General features: G+C 51.5%; 1 protein-coding gene across 3 annotated transcripts in view; it reads left to right on the top strand.

Moving 5' to 3' along the window:
• KIF6 (kinesin family member 6) overlaps positions 1-3,724 on the top strand; it is a 384,724-nt gene extending 381,000 nt beyond the window's left edge. For all 3 annotated transcript variants that reach the window (XM_086706762.1, XM_086706761.1, XM_086706763.1), the window contains one exon: positions 2,715-3,724. In XM_086706762.1, coding sequence (XP_086562888.1) covers positions 2,715-2,725 — 11 coding nt within the window. In that variant the 3' untranslated portion in view covers positions 2,726-3,724. The remainder of the gene's footprint in view (positions 1-2,714) is intronic.
• Positions 3,725-15,433: the final 11,709 nt, after the last annotated feature.

Genomic DNA, 15,433 nt, shown 5'->3' with positions numbered 1-15,433 from the left:
CTTGGGTTCTTAGTGGTTGTGTGGCTGCAGAGGAAGCTGAAGAAGGGTGACAAGGGTTCCACCAGGTCAGGGCCAGAGGGCCAGCAGGTGCGGCCTCCCCCAACGTGCGGCAGATGGCCAGGCCCCACCACGCAGCACTTTCCACACAGCCCACTTATCAGCCCTCCCTGTCAGGCAAACATGCAGGCCGGGCCCCAGGCACCTTCCCCAGCCAAAGCAAACACTTCCCTCTCCCCTGCCCTGGGCTCCCTCTGCTCTTAATTTAGTGGCGCTGTCTGTCTGGGCTTCTTCAGGAGTGCTCATTATGGGGAATTTGTGACTATCAGCCTAAGAGCAGGAGCCCAGAGAGGGTGATTTAACGTAAGCCTCACCCGCCGCCTCACACACTTCACCAAGGGCCAGGATGAATCTAGTTGATTTAGGATTCATGGAAAAGCTGTGGAACGTTTAAATCCCTGCCAGGGGCACGTGTGGACAGGTATATATCCCCCGTATGGGGCGTTCGTCATCCACGGTGTCAAATCTGCTGTTTCCAACTGCCAAGGATGGCTTTAAAATCTGAGCAAATGAGGTTAACCCCTTTCTAGAGTGCTTTTTAATAAAACCTTCCTTAATCCCTGAGTTTGGAAGTGTTTCCATCTGGACAGGAACCTTGGTGTGACCCCCTTGCCCTCTTCTCCAGCCGGGGCCAGGCGGAGCCTCTGCGGAGTGCCTCAGAGGCCCCTGCCAGCCTGGACTCCATCGTCCCCACTGCGAGAAACCCTCCAGCTCCCCACCGGGCAGGATCCATCCCAGGAAAATGGAAAGGCCCCAGAACTGGGAGGGAGGAGGCCTAAACGCGGGGCTCCTTGACTGAGCACTGTGGGCCTTAGGCAGGTCACTGCCCCTGCCTTCACACATCTGCCACATTCAGATTCCCCCTTCATCAAGGTGGCCAGCCTCTCCTGAGATAATGTCCATAAAAGTCCCTCATAAACAGCCAAGCGCCAGGGAGCTGTTAGCGGGGAAACTGGCCTCTGGTGGGAACTGGCCCAACAGGGTGAGGAGTGATTTCCTTTCAATGGTTTCTCTGTAGCCGTACCCTCCAGTCTGGGAACCTACCGTCACAAAATCCCAGTACAGACTGACAGCTCCATTGCTTCACTGGGGTTCGTCAAGTAAAGAAATGGCACCTTTTCTGTGGGGTTGAGGTCTGGGTCTGTGGGGCACTCGGCCCTGCTCTGTGGCGCTCCTTCTCAGCCCCGCCCCTGCCCCGGTCACCACTGCAGGCAAGCGTATGTGGGATGCAGTGACAGTCCAGGGCAGGAGCCGGCTCAGACCCTCTGCTCCTCACCACTGGCAGTGCTAACCCATCCTGGCCCAGGCTGCGTATCAGCGGTGCAGGGGAAACACCGGAGCCACGACATGCTCAGCGGCCCCATGCCTGCTGGTCCCCAGGACCTGCCCTCACCGTCCTTGGAACAGAGAGCCCACAAAGCAGTGGGTTTCAGCCCTGGCTCTTCATTGGTGTCACCTGGTCCCCTACCACCGCCACGAGATTCTGATTTAATCTGTCCTGGGAGTGGCCTGGGATTTCTAAAGGTCCCCCCACCCCCAGGGGTTTCCAGTGCTCAGCAGAGCTGGGAACCGTGGGTCCAGAGTGACTGGAACACATCCCCTTCACATGCACCGGTGTGCCTGGTGTCCTTCCTTCCCGCTCTAAGATTCATCTAGAACAGCTAGGAATGTCTGAAAAGTAAGGACCATCTTCACTTAATTAAACAGCCTGGGGTCTTGCACTCAGAGTTAGATCTGAAGGAACAAGGGCTCGTAGCCTTGAATCGTTTTCAACCTCTCCCTCGCTGCCACCTCCCACATTGAGTGCAGCACAGAGATTTACTGGTTCTCCCTCAGCAACGTCAGGCAGACCATGCCCACACTCCCCACCCGCTGCCAGGTCCCCGTGCCCACACGCAGATGGCCGCGGCCACCCCACTCCTCAATCTCTCTGCCCCCTGCAGGTGTCTTAAACAGTGTTCCCAAGCCCTTCTGCTCTAATTATGAGAGCCAGACTTCAAGCAAATTAACTACGTCACTCATACCATTTCTTCTCACACGTTAATGTGCCAGTAAATCTAGGGATTTTGTTAAAGTGCAGATTCTGGTCCTGGAAGTCTGGGTAGGGTCTTAGATTCGGCACTTCTTAACAAGCTCCCTGGAGATGCCAATGCTGCTGATCCACGGAGCACACTCGGAGAAGCAAGGAGCCCTGCCAGCTACCTTTCTTCTACTAGATACCTCATCTGCTCCATCCACCTGGGTATTTGGAAAGTAAGGCCCAGAGAACCAACACGATTTGCCCAGTTGCACCACAGGTTGGGGACCATGCTGGCTAGTCCTCAGGGGCCCTTCTCCCTCCCTGTCCAGCCATGGGAGGTGACAGGATGGGCCATGGTGGTCAGGCGGAATATAATGAATAGAAGGACCAAAAAGAGAATCTCTTGGAGAATTTGGTAGGGATGTCAGTGGGGCTGGACAATGACTGTTGGTCCTGGCTCAGGGAGACGGCAAAGGAGGCTGCGTCCTTCATTGCTGGGGGAATAAATGCAGCCCCCAGGAGTCCGGGCACTGAGACCCAAAGGGAGTGGCCCGCTGACGCCTCCCCATGCGTTTCAATCAGGGACAAATCAGTGCCCCCACGCACAGCCTAACCAAGACATCCTGTCTCCTTTCAGGTTTCCAGTAAGCATCCGGCCGTGCACTGTGGCAGCAAGAATGGAGTACAGATGAAGGAAGGCATCTCTTCTCACTCGCCCTGGCTTCAGATGTGATCTGTGGGCTGCTGGGAGCAACTAGTGATTTGGGTTCCCATAGAGGGGGCCGTGTTTCCTTAAGGATGGTGTCCTGGAGGCTGCCAGTGAGGCTGGGACCAGGGCTTCTGGCACCATCCTTGCTGTGGGTACTGGGGCTGTTGGCCGGACCAGGCAATGCCGGGGTGCTAGTGGTTATATAAGGGCTTCTGCTCACTCTTGTAGTGGCCGATTTTAAACCTTAGAGATTATGAAATAGTACCATCATAATGCAGTGGCAGGGGAGGCTCATGCTGGTAGAATACGGGAGAAATGATCATCTGTTATTTTTAGCTACCTACCAGCCCGCTCTCTGCCCTACCCCCTGGTTTAGGAGCCCAGGAATGGCTGGGGCAAGCCAGGCAGGACATTGGAGCTAAAGACAAAGCAGTGGAGTGCAAAGCATCTTGATGGCCAGTCCTGATCTCCCAAACCAAACCTTGTGCCATCACCCTCATGGCCCAGATGATCTATAGGCAGTGCCTGAATCAGCCGTATTTCTAAAGAGTCACCCACCCTGTAGGGTCCAAGGACATCGTTGCACCCTAGGAGCTGTGGATGGCTCCCAGGAGCTCTGCAGAGAGCTTGAGAGGCGCGGTGTGGGCACCTTGGGCCTCACACCCTCACCCAGCCTCTTGGGGCTCTGCATGACTTGGGCCCAAACTCCCTGCTCCCACCGGGAAAACAGAGCTGCCAGGAGCTTGCCTCAGTGAGCCCTTGCAGCACTCTGGGGCCTGGCTGCATGATACAGACCCAGGGGAGGGTGGGCCAGCCCTCAGGAGGCCCTCAGAGGGCAAGGGCAGCAAGGTCCCAAGCCAGCAGTAGGTGGGGAGAGGTGTGGAGTGGGGAGAGGATGGACATCTGAAATGAAGCTGAGTAAAAGTGTTTGTCTACCATTCCTGCTATCTCTGTCCTATGAATACAGGACCTGCCGCCCTGGAAAGAGAGCAGAGAGAAAATACATTGAATTGGCTTGCTGTCCCCCCCTGCCCAGGACTGGGTAAAAGGATCATTCGAGAGAAGGTAGATGGTCCCATTTCAAAGCCAGCAGGCCATACAGCCGCTCCAATCCACACCCTCACTGATAATATTAGAAACCCTGAAGCAAAGGGGAGGGGCTGGCTTCTAACGGCTTGTTAGTGGCAAATGTCCCCTCCTCGGGGGCTTTCCCTGACCGCCCAACTAGAGCCACCCCCTAGTTGCTCTCTATCCCATTTCTCTGTTTTATTTTCCTCATCACCGCCTGACATATCATCTCTCTTTATTTGCTTATTTTTTTATGGCCTGCAACCCCTCCCCCAAGACTAAAAGCTCCATGACAACAAGGACCTACATGTCTTGCTCATCACTATGTCCCCAGCACAAGTTGGCATTGAGTAAAATACCCTTTCAGTTAATGAGTGGCAGAGACAGAACCCAGACTTCTTGGGCTGGCATCTGGCCCATGCCTTTACTCTGGCTCTGTGACTGAGGCCCATCGGGCAGGGTCCAGCCTCCCTGGCCCTCACAGTCCTGCGGCACATAGTAAGTCCTCAATAAAGTCTGTAGGACCCAGGAAGACCAAAACAGAGCCCTTACAGCCAGATCCTAGAAGGCTCCCCGAGTGCCCAGGGCACACGTGTAACACAGACACCCAGTCCCAAGAGCCCTGAGGCAGCATGGAGTTGGCCAGAGTCTTTGGAGACAGCCTCAGTGTGCCTGGCACACCTTAGTGCCCTTGGCCCTCTAGAGCTGGTTAGAGTCTATTGACTTTAGATCTCCTGCTGAGAACTTATCTCCTGGATCCAAAGGCCTTATTGACAGAGATGTGTGGTGTGGGCCCATGCGGGGTGTGAACCCGCCTTCTGCAGCAATCACTGAAGGCAGGAGAGGAAATGAAGAAGAGAGAAAAACAGACAGCTGGGCCATGGTGTCTTGCCGAGAGAGCCGTATACCAAGTGTGTACAGCAACTGGAGAGGGACACCCCCCCCCAAATGTCCCTTCCCAATGGAAGCTGGGCCTTTGATGTGGACGCATGCTTGACCACAGTGCATCTTCCACAAAGTTCACTGGCCTTTAAAATGGGAGAAAAAGGGGCGCCTGGGTGGCGCAGTCGGTTAAGCGTCCGACTTCAGCCAGGTCACGATCTCGCGGTCCGTGAGTTCGAGCCCCGCATCAGGCTCTGGGCTGATGGCTCAGAGCCTGGAGCCTGTTTCCGATTCTGTGTCTCCCTCTCTCTCTGTCCCTCCCCCGTTCATGCTCTGTCTCTCTCTGTCCCAAAAATAAATAAACGTTGGAAAAATAAATAAATAAAATAAAATAAAATGGGAGAAATGGGTGCAATGCTCTGAAAAGACTCTCCAGCAATCCTGAGCTCAGTGGGGCATGTGAGTTCACTCCAGGCCAAACTGTAGAGCTTTCCAAAACATCTTCTGGAAAGCAGCCTGGCCGGTGACTCCAGCCCAGTCCCTACTAGAATTCAATTTGCTCTGCTATTCACTTGACAGGAGATGTTAGGAGGACAGTTTAGAATGTGGCTTGCTCAGATCCTGCTACAAGGGATTTTTAGGAAGCAGATACAGAAACTGTGGTAGATTGAATAACCAGTCTTAAGACTTTGCCCCCTGAAATAGAATTATACATCCAAAGCTTTGCCACAGCCTCATGGCGGTAGGGTATTCTTTCCTACCCCTTAAATTTGGGCTTGGCTCTGTGACTTGCCTTGGTCAATGGGATGTTAGCAGACGTGATACAAGCAGAGGCTTGACATGAGCCTGCATGCTCGGGCTCTCCTCTCACACTCCAGGGATCTGCCTTGAGAAGAACATGCCCTGGATAGGTGTGCCCCTTCAGCCTAGATCCCAGAACATACAGAGAGCAGATCTGAGCCCAGCCTACAGCCTGGAGCCAAGGCCAGCAAACCTGTAGCCTGGAGCAGAGCCGTCCCATCAAGTCCAGCCCAGACCAGCTGAACCCTGGCTGATCCAAAGACCCAAAATCATGAGAATAAATGTTTGTTGTTATAAGCCACTAAGCCTTGGGGTGATTTGTCATGAAGCATTAACTGTAGCCACAGCTAACAGATACAGATATTGAAACCCAGAGATGGTATATGACTAGATGCAGAATTTCTCAGAGTTCACTCTTTCCGTCCACGCTGCCTACTGAAAGGGCACTTGAGAGAACACTGTATATGAAAAAGTAGGACCACCACTTACGGCCATGATAGAGCAACAGGGACATGATTTACCCTCCTGCTTTAAATAACTGAAAATTAGACAAAATGTATAAGACAATAAAACACTGGGAAAAGGCAGTACAGGACACTAACCCCCAAGAGAAGGGAAACAAGTGAGGTGAGCCCTATGATTGCCCCAACTTACAGCTCCTCACAGTACTTAGACTGCAGTCCTGGAAGCGGGCACCAGGTGGCGCCCAGTGGTTTCCCTAGTTAAGGAATTGGAGCCTATAGTCCAGGGAGGCCAAGGGGGCTTCCATTGGCAAGGCCAAGTACAAGAGGTGAGTGAGCTGCAGAGTGCGGACACACTGCGGAGATCTCCAGAGGGTTCTCTCAAGTCTTCAGCCAACTGCTGGGCGAGACACGTGGGTGAAGAAATCACTCAAGGCTGGAGAAAGAAAGGAGCTAGTAGAAAATTTTCCAGAAATAACACAGGGTTGGGAGTACTCCCAACAGCCACAGTGGAGAAACCTTCTCACAAAAAAAGTCACTGAACAGAAAACACATAAGGTATTTATGTGTGGCATACATTTGGAAGTGGCACCAAATTAGCCAGAGATCAGAGCTATTTTGGTCCCGCCTAACAAAATCTAAAAAGTAAGCATCAAAAGAGTCAAACTGCTTTCAGTGAGTTTCCAAACAGAGCTCAAAAACATTTAAAGGAGGGGCGCCTGGGTGGCGCAGTCAGTTAAGCGTCCGACTTCAGCCAGGTCACGATCTCGCGGTCCGTGAGTTCGAGCCCCGCGTCAGGCTCTGGGCTGATGGCTCAGAGCCTGGAGCCTGTTTCCGATTCTGTGTCTCCCTCTCTCTCTGCCCCTCCCCCGTTCATGCTCTGTCTCTCTCTGTCCCAAAAATAAATAAATGTTGAAAAAAAATTAAAAAAAAAAACATTTAAAGGAATAAAAAAAGAATCTAACATCTAACAATATAGAAGGGGCACCCAGTAGAAGTTACCAAGGATGCAAAGAAGCAGGAAAACATGGTTTGTAGGAGAAAAACCAATTCATAGAAATAGAAACAAATAGAAACAGATGATTGACTACGTAGACAGGGACTGTTTTTTAATGCAATGGGTGTATGTTTAAAATACAGGCAAGGGGTGCATGGGTGACTCAGGTACGTGGGTGACTCAGTCTGCTAAGCGTCTGACTCTTGATTTTGGCTCAGGTCATGATCTCAAGGTTCGTGAGATCCTGAGATCAAGCCCCGTAGGCTCTGCGCTGACAGCACAGAATTCTCTCTCTCCCTCTCTGCCCCTTCCCCTCTCTGTTTCAAAATAAATAAACTTTTAAAACATATGTATAGGCAGAAATATTCCCCTTGCAATTCCTCAAATGTAAACATGACTCATCCATCTGGTCATTCTTTTAACAAGGATGTACCATCCACTGTGCTAAGTTCTGGTGACTCAGAGGTGACCAAGACAGAGAAAGTGCCAATTTTCTCATTCTAGGGATGCGTGGGTAGCTCAGTCAGTTGGGAGTCCAACTTGGGCTCAAGTCCTGATCTTGTGGTTCATGAGTTTGAGCCCCGCATCTGTCTCTGTGCTGACAGCTCAGAGCCTGGAGCCTGCTTCAGATTCTGTGTCTCCCTCTCTCTCTGTCCCTCCCCTGCTCACACTCTCTCTTTCTCTGAAAAATAAATAAACATTAAAATTTTTTTTTAAAAAAGAACTTACATTCTAATTGGGGAGATGGACAAAAAACAAATAAACAAGGGAATCTGAGCTAAGATGGAGTTGGGGTGGGATAGGATGGGCCTGGGCTCACTGTCAAGGTGGATAAGAGTGTGAGAGCTGGGGCATGGCACAGAGAGGAAGGGGGGAGAGGCAGGTTTACAACTAGAATGGTGGGCCAGGGATTCAATGAGGTGAAGAGGCGTGGGGCTGAGAGGTCGAATAGGAACACGGAGTACAGCAAATAGGAGACTTGGGGGATGTGAGTCATCTAAGAATATGGGGGGAGAGAGTATTTCAAGACATGTGTCCAAGGGTCTGCTGGGGTGATAAGGCAGAGGAGATGTGGAAAAGTTGGCCCTGAATGTTGGAAGTTGACAATGTATGGGTAAAATGTGGGAGGAGGAAATAGCATTTCCTTTAACACAGGTTCCTTCTCCTGTGTGGAAAATGGCTTCTGGCTATGTGGCCCTGGATGCTTCTGTCAGGACAAGGAGGGAGGCAGCAAGCTTTTTTAGGGTCAACTGCTTTATTTGGGTTTCTATGGCCAACTGCCAGTAAGCAGGGCTGAGCCCATTTTATGTGCATTGAGGGGGAACTCAGAGCAAGGAGCAAACAGAAAGCTGGTTAGGGATCCCTCCCTCTCACTTCCCTCAACTCCTCAACTTGAGAAGGCAGCCCTTCCCCAGACCAGCCCCCTCCCCCCTGCACTCCCAGTTCCAGGTGTGACGATCAATGCACGATCAATGCACTGACCGACCGACCGGTGCAGCATTTCCTTCATGACATTGCTCGGGACTGGACCACCAGAATGGTGCTGACCTGCTGACTTAAGTGACTCTCACATAGGAAAAGTACCAGACATAGCACAAAGAATCTTCGCACGTACTGAATGGACAACAAACAAATCCACGAGTACCTGTTGTCTCCAACATTCTAAATCTTCACCAGTAACCATTACACCTCAGATGGACTCATGAATTTGGTGCAGTTTTAATCAAATTGCTTATATAGACAGGAGCTCACAAAAAATGTTTGCCAGGATCCCACACAGTCAGCAGCAGCCCTGGCCTTTTCTACACTCTCAGTTTCTCTGTTCACTTCATCTCCCAGGCCCTGGGAAGGCTCTGCTCCTCCCTGGGGCCAAGATGGACTGTATCCTGATCAACACCCCACATCTACATCCTGGTCCATGTGTTCCCAAGTTTATTGCTGCTTTTGCCCCAGTGCATCTTGCAGCTCTGGGTTTTTCCATAGTCTGCACACATAAGGAAGCATAAGGGCTTCTTTAATAAAGGGTGTCTAATGGATCCTTTAACAATCCCCTTGCCTTTTTCAAATTTAGTGGCCATCACAAGAGAGAGGCATGATCTTCCCACTCTTATTGTCTCCCAAAGGTATTTGTCTGACAAGCTGAACGATTCCTTCATCAACTTCCACAGATGAGCTCTTTCCCTGCAGGATTTACAAACCACAATGACACAGAAAACTACTAATGACTTATAGAACGAAGAGTCTGACAGACACTGGCTGTGTCCTGCCCATGTCCCCCAACCCACCTGGAGGTCCCACGTAGCTTTGGTGAACCGTTATCATCCACACCAACAGCTTCCTGTCTCAAGTATCCGTCTGTCTGTACCCGAAGGTCCTCTTCCCCCATAGGAACACTCTAGGTCCATTGGCAGGGCAGGCCAGCAGCGCAAGAGTTAAGCTCTCCTAGAGCAAATCCTCAACTAATGAGGGGCAGGCGCTGGTGGAGAAACACCCCCAGCTTCCTTGCCCCACCAAGGACAACTCTGAGGTGTGCCCCACACAGCCTCCCAGAGGTCCTGGCGGGGCTGAGCCCCAGGTGCCCACGGCAGACGCCTGTTCAAAAACTCACCTTGTATTGACTGCCCCCCTCCCCTGTCTCTCGTCCCCACTCTCTTGGGATGGGTTCCTGGGACCACTTCCCACATGAACTACTCACACCAAAATTTTGCCTCAGAGTCCACTCTGAGGTAAATCCAATTTAAGCGAGGGTATCTATTTCAGAATCATGAGTTGGGGGTGGGGGGGGTGCTCTTGCATCCAAGCCCTCAAAGTGGGAGCCCCATCCCCCACTTCAACCAGAGCCCTTCTCTTCACAGTGCCCATCCTGGGGTGCAGGGAAAGAGTTCATGTGAGAAACGAATCCTACTGCTCAAACAACAACAACAACAGAAAAAACAATGGAAAATCTGAACAAGGTCAATACCAGGTGTGTTTGTTTGTTTAAAGCCTTTCCCTCAAATCACCCCTCAGCCTTCTCCCTCCTCTCTTCTGGCCACACAGTTGGAGGTCACACTCCTCTCTGGCCACGAGGACAGAGACCTATACAAACCCGTGCCACCCCTGCCTCCACACAGGATGCTCTCCCGCACGCTTCACTGTGGGGGCACGTCCAGGAGCCCAGATGACCATATGCAGAACTTTTCGCTTGGGCCCGTGGTGCTGCCAATCATTGGGGCTCAGGGCAGCAGGGTCTGACACCACGGCTCCTTTTTTCCACTTGCCCTTTTCCCTGCAAGGGATGTACCCGGGGCAGGTGGGCCTTATCTTCTCCCTTTGGTTCCGGTTTGGAACGTGCCCTTTTTCATTTGTGCGGATATGTGTCTATTGAGTGACTCCCTAAGCGAATACCGATGTTGGTTGGTGGGGTGGCAACCTGTCCTTTTCCTTATCTCAGGGCTCATCCAGATGGAAAGAGCCCGTGCCCAGCTGCTCTGTTTACTCTGCATTCTCTCCCCATTGTACACGAAATTGATCTGAGAGGGGTTTTGTTTTTCTTCTTTTTCCTCCAATCTCCTTATTAGTTCAGCCTCAGAAAGTCCCTTATCACTTGCCGGATGTCAGGCCACACTCTGCCATCAGGCCTGGCCATGTTAGACTCTCCATTAATTGATTTTGCCCTCCCCACTTGGAAGCACAAATTGGCTCTGCCCATTAGCAGCAATAATTCCCTGAAAGGGATTATAAATCATGCCCTGTGTCCATCAGTCACTCACAGCGGAGCAGTGCCCCCGTGGGGTGGGAGATGGAGTGTTTGATGGGCAGGGGAGGTCCCCACAGTCAAGCAGATTCTCTCCTAAACCTGACCAAATGAGGCCACAGCCGACTGGAGTCACTACAATAGGCCCCAGCACAGAGGGTTCCACTGGCATGTATTGAATGAGTCAAGGTGGAGAGAAAGAGGGTTGCCTCTGTGGAGCAGGATGACCTCGTGACTTGACCCCCGCCCACCAATTCCACCATTATGTTACCACTCTCTGGCTCTTTGGGATTGGGGTTTTCATAAGTACACCCCCACACCTCCACACACACACACACACACACACACACACTAAAATGGAAGTGCTCCTGAGAAGGACTCATCCTATACTCTAGTCAAGTCTTTGGGGGTCCATGAAAAGTGAACGTGAGAACAGGAGATGAGGGGCACAACCAGAGAAGAGCTGAGGAAGGACCCTCAGAGGGGAGAGTGAGCAGCGAGGACAGGGGGAGAACAGGCACACAGGAGGTTCTCAGTAGGTAGGCCATAAGTGAAGGCAGTGTCTTGACCCTAGAGAACCTGCCAGGACCTGGGCGGGGGGGCTCCAGTTAAGGGCTAACCCAGCCCTCCTTCCACCTCAACATGTCAGAGACAGAGCTCTGGCCCCCAGCGCCCACCCCTTTCTCCCATACAGACAGTCTATACTCTTCCCTTGATTTCCTTCCACCTTGGAACCACCACCATTGCCTGTGGACAGCGTCCAGACCCGTGGAGGATACTTGGGCTGAAGAAGTTACTAAGACCTGCCTGAGATTCCCCCAGATGTCAACGGATGAGCTTTCTAAATGATACACAAGAGAACTCTTCACACATTGAGCTTCTCTAGGGCAATAAAATAGGATTTGATTATTACGCGGCCCTGCAGGTGTAACTACAAACCCAAGCTTAAAGCCAGGAAGTAGCAAGTCTGTGATGATAAGATGGTAGTCAACCTGTGTGGTCCCATCTCTCCAGACCATAAAGAAAAACCGGTCAGGGGTGAGTTTGGGGAGTCTTGATGCTTCCTTCCTCCTCCGAGACAAGCCCACATCCCAGCCACGGTGCTGTCTGGGAAAGCTCTGGGTATAGAAGAGCCTTGTATGGGGTAGCTCGAGATCCACAGGTGACTTCAGGGAACCCAGAACCAGCAGGACTGCAGAGAAGGCAGCTGCCACACCCAGGCAGGGCCCCCCTCAACCATGGGATGGATGAGGTGCTTCGGAGCGGAGACACCTTGGCTGCCTTCGGCACTGGTTACAGTGCCGGGATGTTCCCCAGGGGTGGCCTCCACATCCTGCCTACACCTCCACCCCCTGTTATTTGTTGTTCTAGTTCTGGCCTTAGAGCAGGTTAAGAATCCTATGACACTACCACTCTCTTGATCATTCACATACTTGAAGTGGTAAAATGGAAAAAAAATCTTCCCCTGGCTTTTATTTTCTCTAATCTCTCTCTCTCTCTCTCTCATTACCGAAACCATCATGGCCTGTCCTGGACACAGAGGCCACGGTATCTGCCTCCCCATACCCCCTTCCAAGTGACACTTGTACATGTGATGCCCCCACCCCCTGGCTGGGGCAGAGCAGCTGAAGGTATTGCTTGACTCAAGGCCATCCAGACACCTGTGAAATGGCCCACGTGAAAAGGTGCTCTTGACATCGGCCTCACCTTGGAGACAAGAAGTACAAGAGAAAGAAGAGAAGGGCAGCAGCTGATGCTGATGGGATGCCAGCAGGGCGGCCTGGAGCAGAATCTGAGGCAGAGAGACAGGACAGAGCACAGGGAGGGAATGGCCGGCTGGCTGGGGCGAGTGGAGGGGTGCACCCCGCGAGGAGAGGGAACAGAGCCTGTTAATGGCTAAGAGTGAGGACACAGGCCCAGTTGCTCCAGAAGCCTGGTGGCTCCTGGCTTCCCTTCACAAATTATTTCAATTACTTCAGATAACTGGAGTGTGTTGCTATTTCTTCCAACTCAAATAAGCCTTGAACAATTAAAACAACAACAAAAATTTGTGTAGCCATTGGGAAGTAACAGAATACGTAACAGTGGCTTAAACAAATAGGGTTTATGTTCCCAACATTTTTGAAATCTAGAGATAGGTGTGTGCAAGAATCAGCTGAGCATCAGTGGCAGCCGAGTGGCTCAGTCAGTTGAGCGTCCGACTTTGGCTCAGGTCGTGATCTCACGGTCTGTGAGTTCGAGCCCCGTGTCGGGCTCTGTACTGACAGCCCCGGAGCCTGGAGCCTGCTTGGGATTCTCTGTCTCCTTATCTCTCTCTACCCCTCCCCTGCTCATCTGCCTCTCTCTCTTTCTGTCTGTCAAAAATAAAAAATAAACATCAAAAACAAAAAAAGAATCAGCTGAGCGTCTTTGCAACCCTCTTGACCTTTCCCTCAATGAGGCTAGCCATCTGTGCATTCAGGGCACACAGAGGGGGAACGGTGGGCCCAGCCACAGCTGAGCCCTTTGCGGGGACAGCACAGCCTGGCCCCACACGTCCACAACCGGCTCTGCACACACCCAGTTGGCCAGAACTGGGTCACAGGGCCACCCGAGCTGCAAGAGAGCCAGGAAAGTGGGTGCGAGGGATGCTGTCCATCCTCTGATCTCCTCCCCATTTCTGTGCCCTCTTTAATGTGGTTCTGCTTCCAATGGCCTGGCCTACCGATCACCTAGGACTCCAGTGGACCATCCCCAGGTTACAGGAGCCGTTTGCCAGTTGTGTGCCAGAGATGGCTCAACGACTGGCTGGTGTGGGATTGTGAAAGCCCAGCTCCCCTGCCTCTACCTGGGACTAACGGTGTGCATCACCCACCAGGGCTCTCCACGAACCAGGCTGAGCTGGGACTATGGTCTCCTGTTTGACCCTGCTCGCCCCACATCCGTATTGCTCTTCGCTTACCCCACTGCTCACACACAAATCCCCCTCTCGGGGCTGCTCCCGGGAACCCGGCCCAGAGCGCAGGGAGCAGGACTATCATGATGGGTTAGACCGATCATGCTCCGTTGCCTGGGGCTCACAAGCACACGGTTTGGGCTCTGCTAGCTGGGAAGGATGTGGACAGGCGGCTCGTGTTGTCTGCGTCCAGAGCCCATCACAGAAAACGTGAGCAGAGAACTTGGAAGACACACACACTGCAGGTACGAACGTACAATGGTGCAGTCCCTTTGGAAAACAGCCAGGCAGCTCCTCAAAAAGTTAAACATAGAATGACCACGTGACCAGCAACTCCACTCCCAGAGACATGAAAACATACATCCTCACCAAAGCGTGTAAGTGAATATTTGTAGTAGCAATATTCCTGATAGCCAAAAAGTAGAAACAACCTGAGTATCTATCAACTGATGAACGGATAAATAAAATGTTGGTATACCCACGCAATGAAATATGATTCAGCCATAAACAAGAATAAAGTAGAGGCACCTGGGTGGCTCAGTCAGTTAAGCAGCAAGACTTCGGCTCAGGTCATGATCTCGTGGTTTGTGAGTTCGAGCCCCATGTCGGGCTCTGTGCTGACAGCTCAGAGCCTGGAGCCTGCTTCGGATTCTGTGTCTCCCTCTCTCTCTGCCCCTCCCCTACTTGTTCTCTCTCTCTCTGTCTCTTTTCCTCTCTCAAAAATAAACATTAAAAAAAAAAGATAAACTACTGACAAATGCCACAACATGGATGAACCTTAAATACATTACACAGAAGCCAGACACAAAAGGCCACAAACGGTCAGACTGAATCTCTATGACATGTCCAGTATAGAGAAATCCAGAGAGAGAAAGCAGATTAATGGTTTTGCCAGAGGCTGAGGGGGCAGACTGGATGCTCAGGGGTTTCTTTCAGAACTGATGAAAATGTTCTAGAAAAGATTGTGGAGATAGCTGCATGATTCTGAAAATACTAAAAACCCTTCAACTGTATACTTTAAATGTGTGAATGAAATGGTATGTGAATTATATCTCAATAAAGCTATTGCAAATTCACACACAAGCAAAGAAGAGAAAGACAGGAAAACACCCTCCATTCCACTCCCCAGAGCGAAGCCACTGTTAACATCTCAGGCCAGGATATAATTTTAGCTTCTTTTTTACTCACACATACATCTCACCAATATTGTATTGGAGGAAACCTGATAAGGATTTCAAGCCAAAAAACAAAAACAAACAAACAAACAAAAAAAAACTTTCAGCAAAAGCTATGAAGCAAATGCATACAACTTGTTGGGAGCATCAACCCTATTCCTGTTCTTGGTCAAGGCTGTTCTCTATTTGCTTTGCCCTGATTTGTTATCCAGTTTATTATCTTCAGGGCCCTCAATAGGCAGGCCATCCTCCCAGCCCCATTCTGTAGCCAAGGCAACTGAGCACAAGGCATTTTCACACCCATCCTGATTCCTTCCCAGCGTGGGGACCCAAAGCCATCCATCACGGGTGAAAAGCTGGGGGCTGTGGAGGGCACCCACGCAGGCCTGGGCAGAATGAAGGGGAAAGCATCTGATTTGGTCCAGAAACACCCATCCAACTTGTAGGCAGAGGGTAAGACAAGACGACCGCAGGAGGACCCGGTAGGTCTCTTTGAAGGGTCCATGCCACTGACCTGTGCTCTCCAGGGTCCAAAAGGCTGGTGGGGGGTGGCTGGCCTGTTTGCGCTGGAGGCACTTAGTGCAGCCACGCT

Source organism: Puma concolor, chromosome B2 (assembly GCF_028749965.1).
Source record: "Puma concolor isolate L17-30 chromosome B2, mPumCon1.1.hap2, whole genome shotgun sequence".
NCBI lineage: Eukaryota > Metazoa > Chordata > Mammalia > Carnivora > Felidae > Puma > Puma concolor.
Note: the sequence above shows the minus strand (reverse complement) of the source record. Positions and strands in the feature narration are given on the sequence as shown.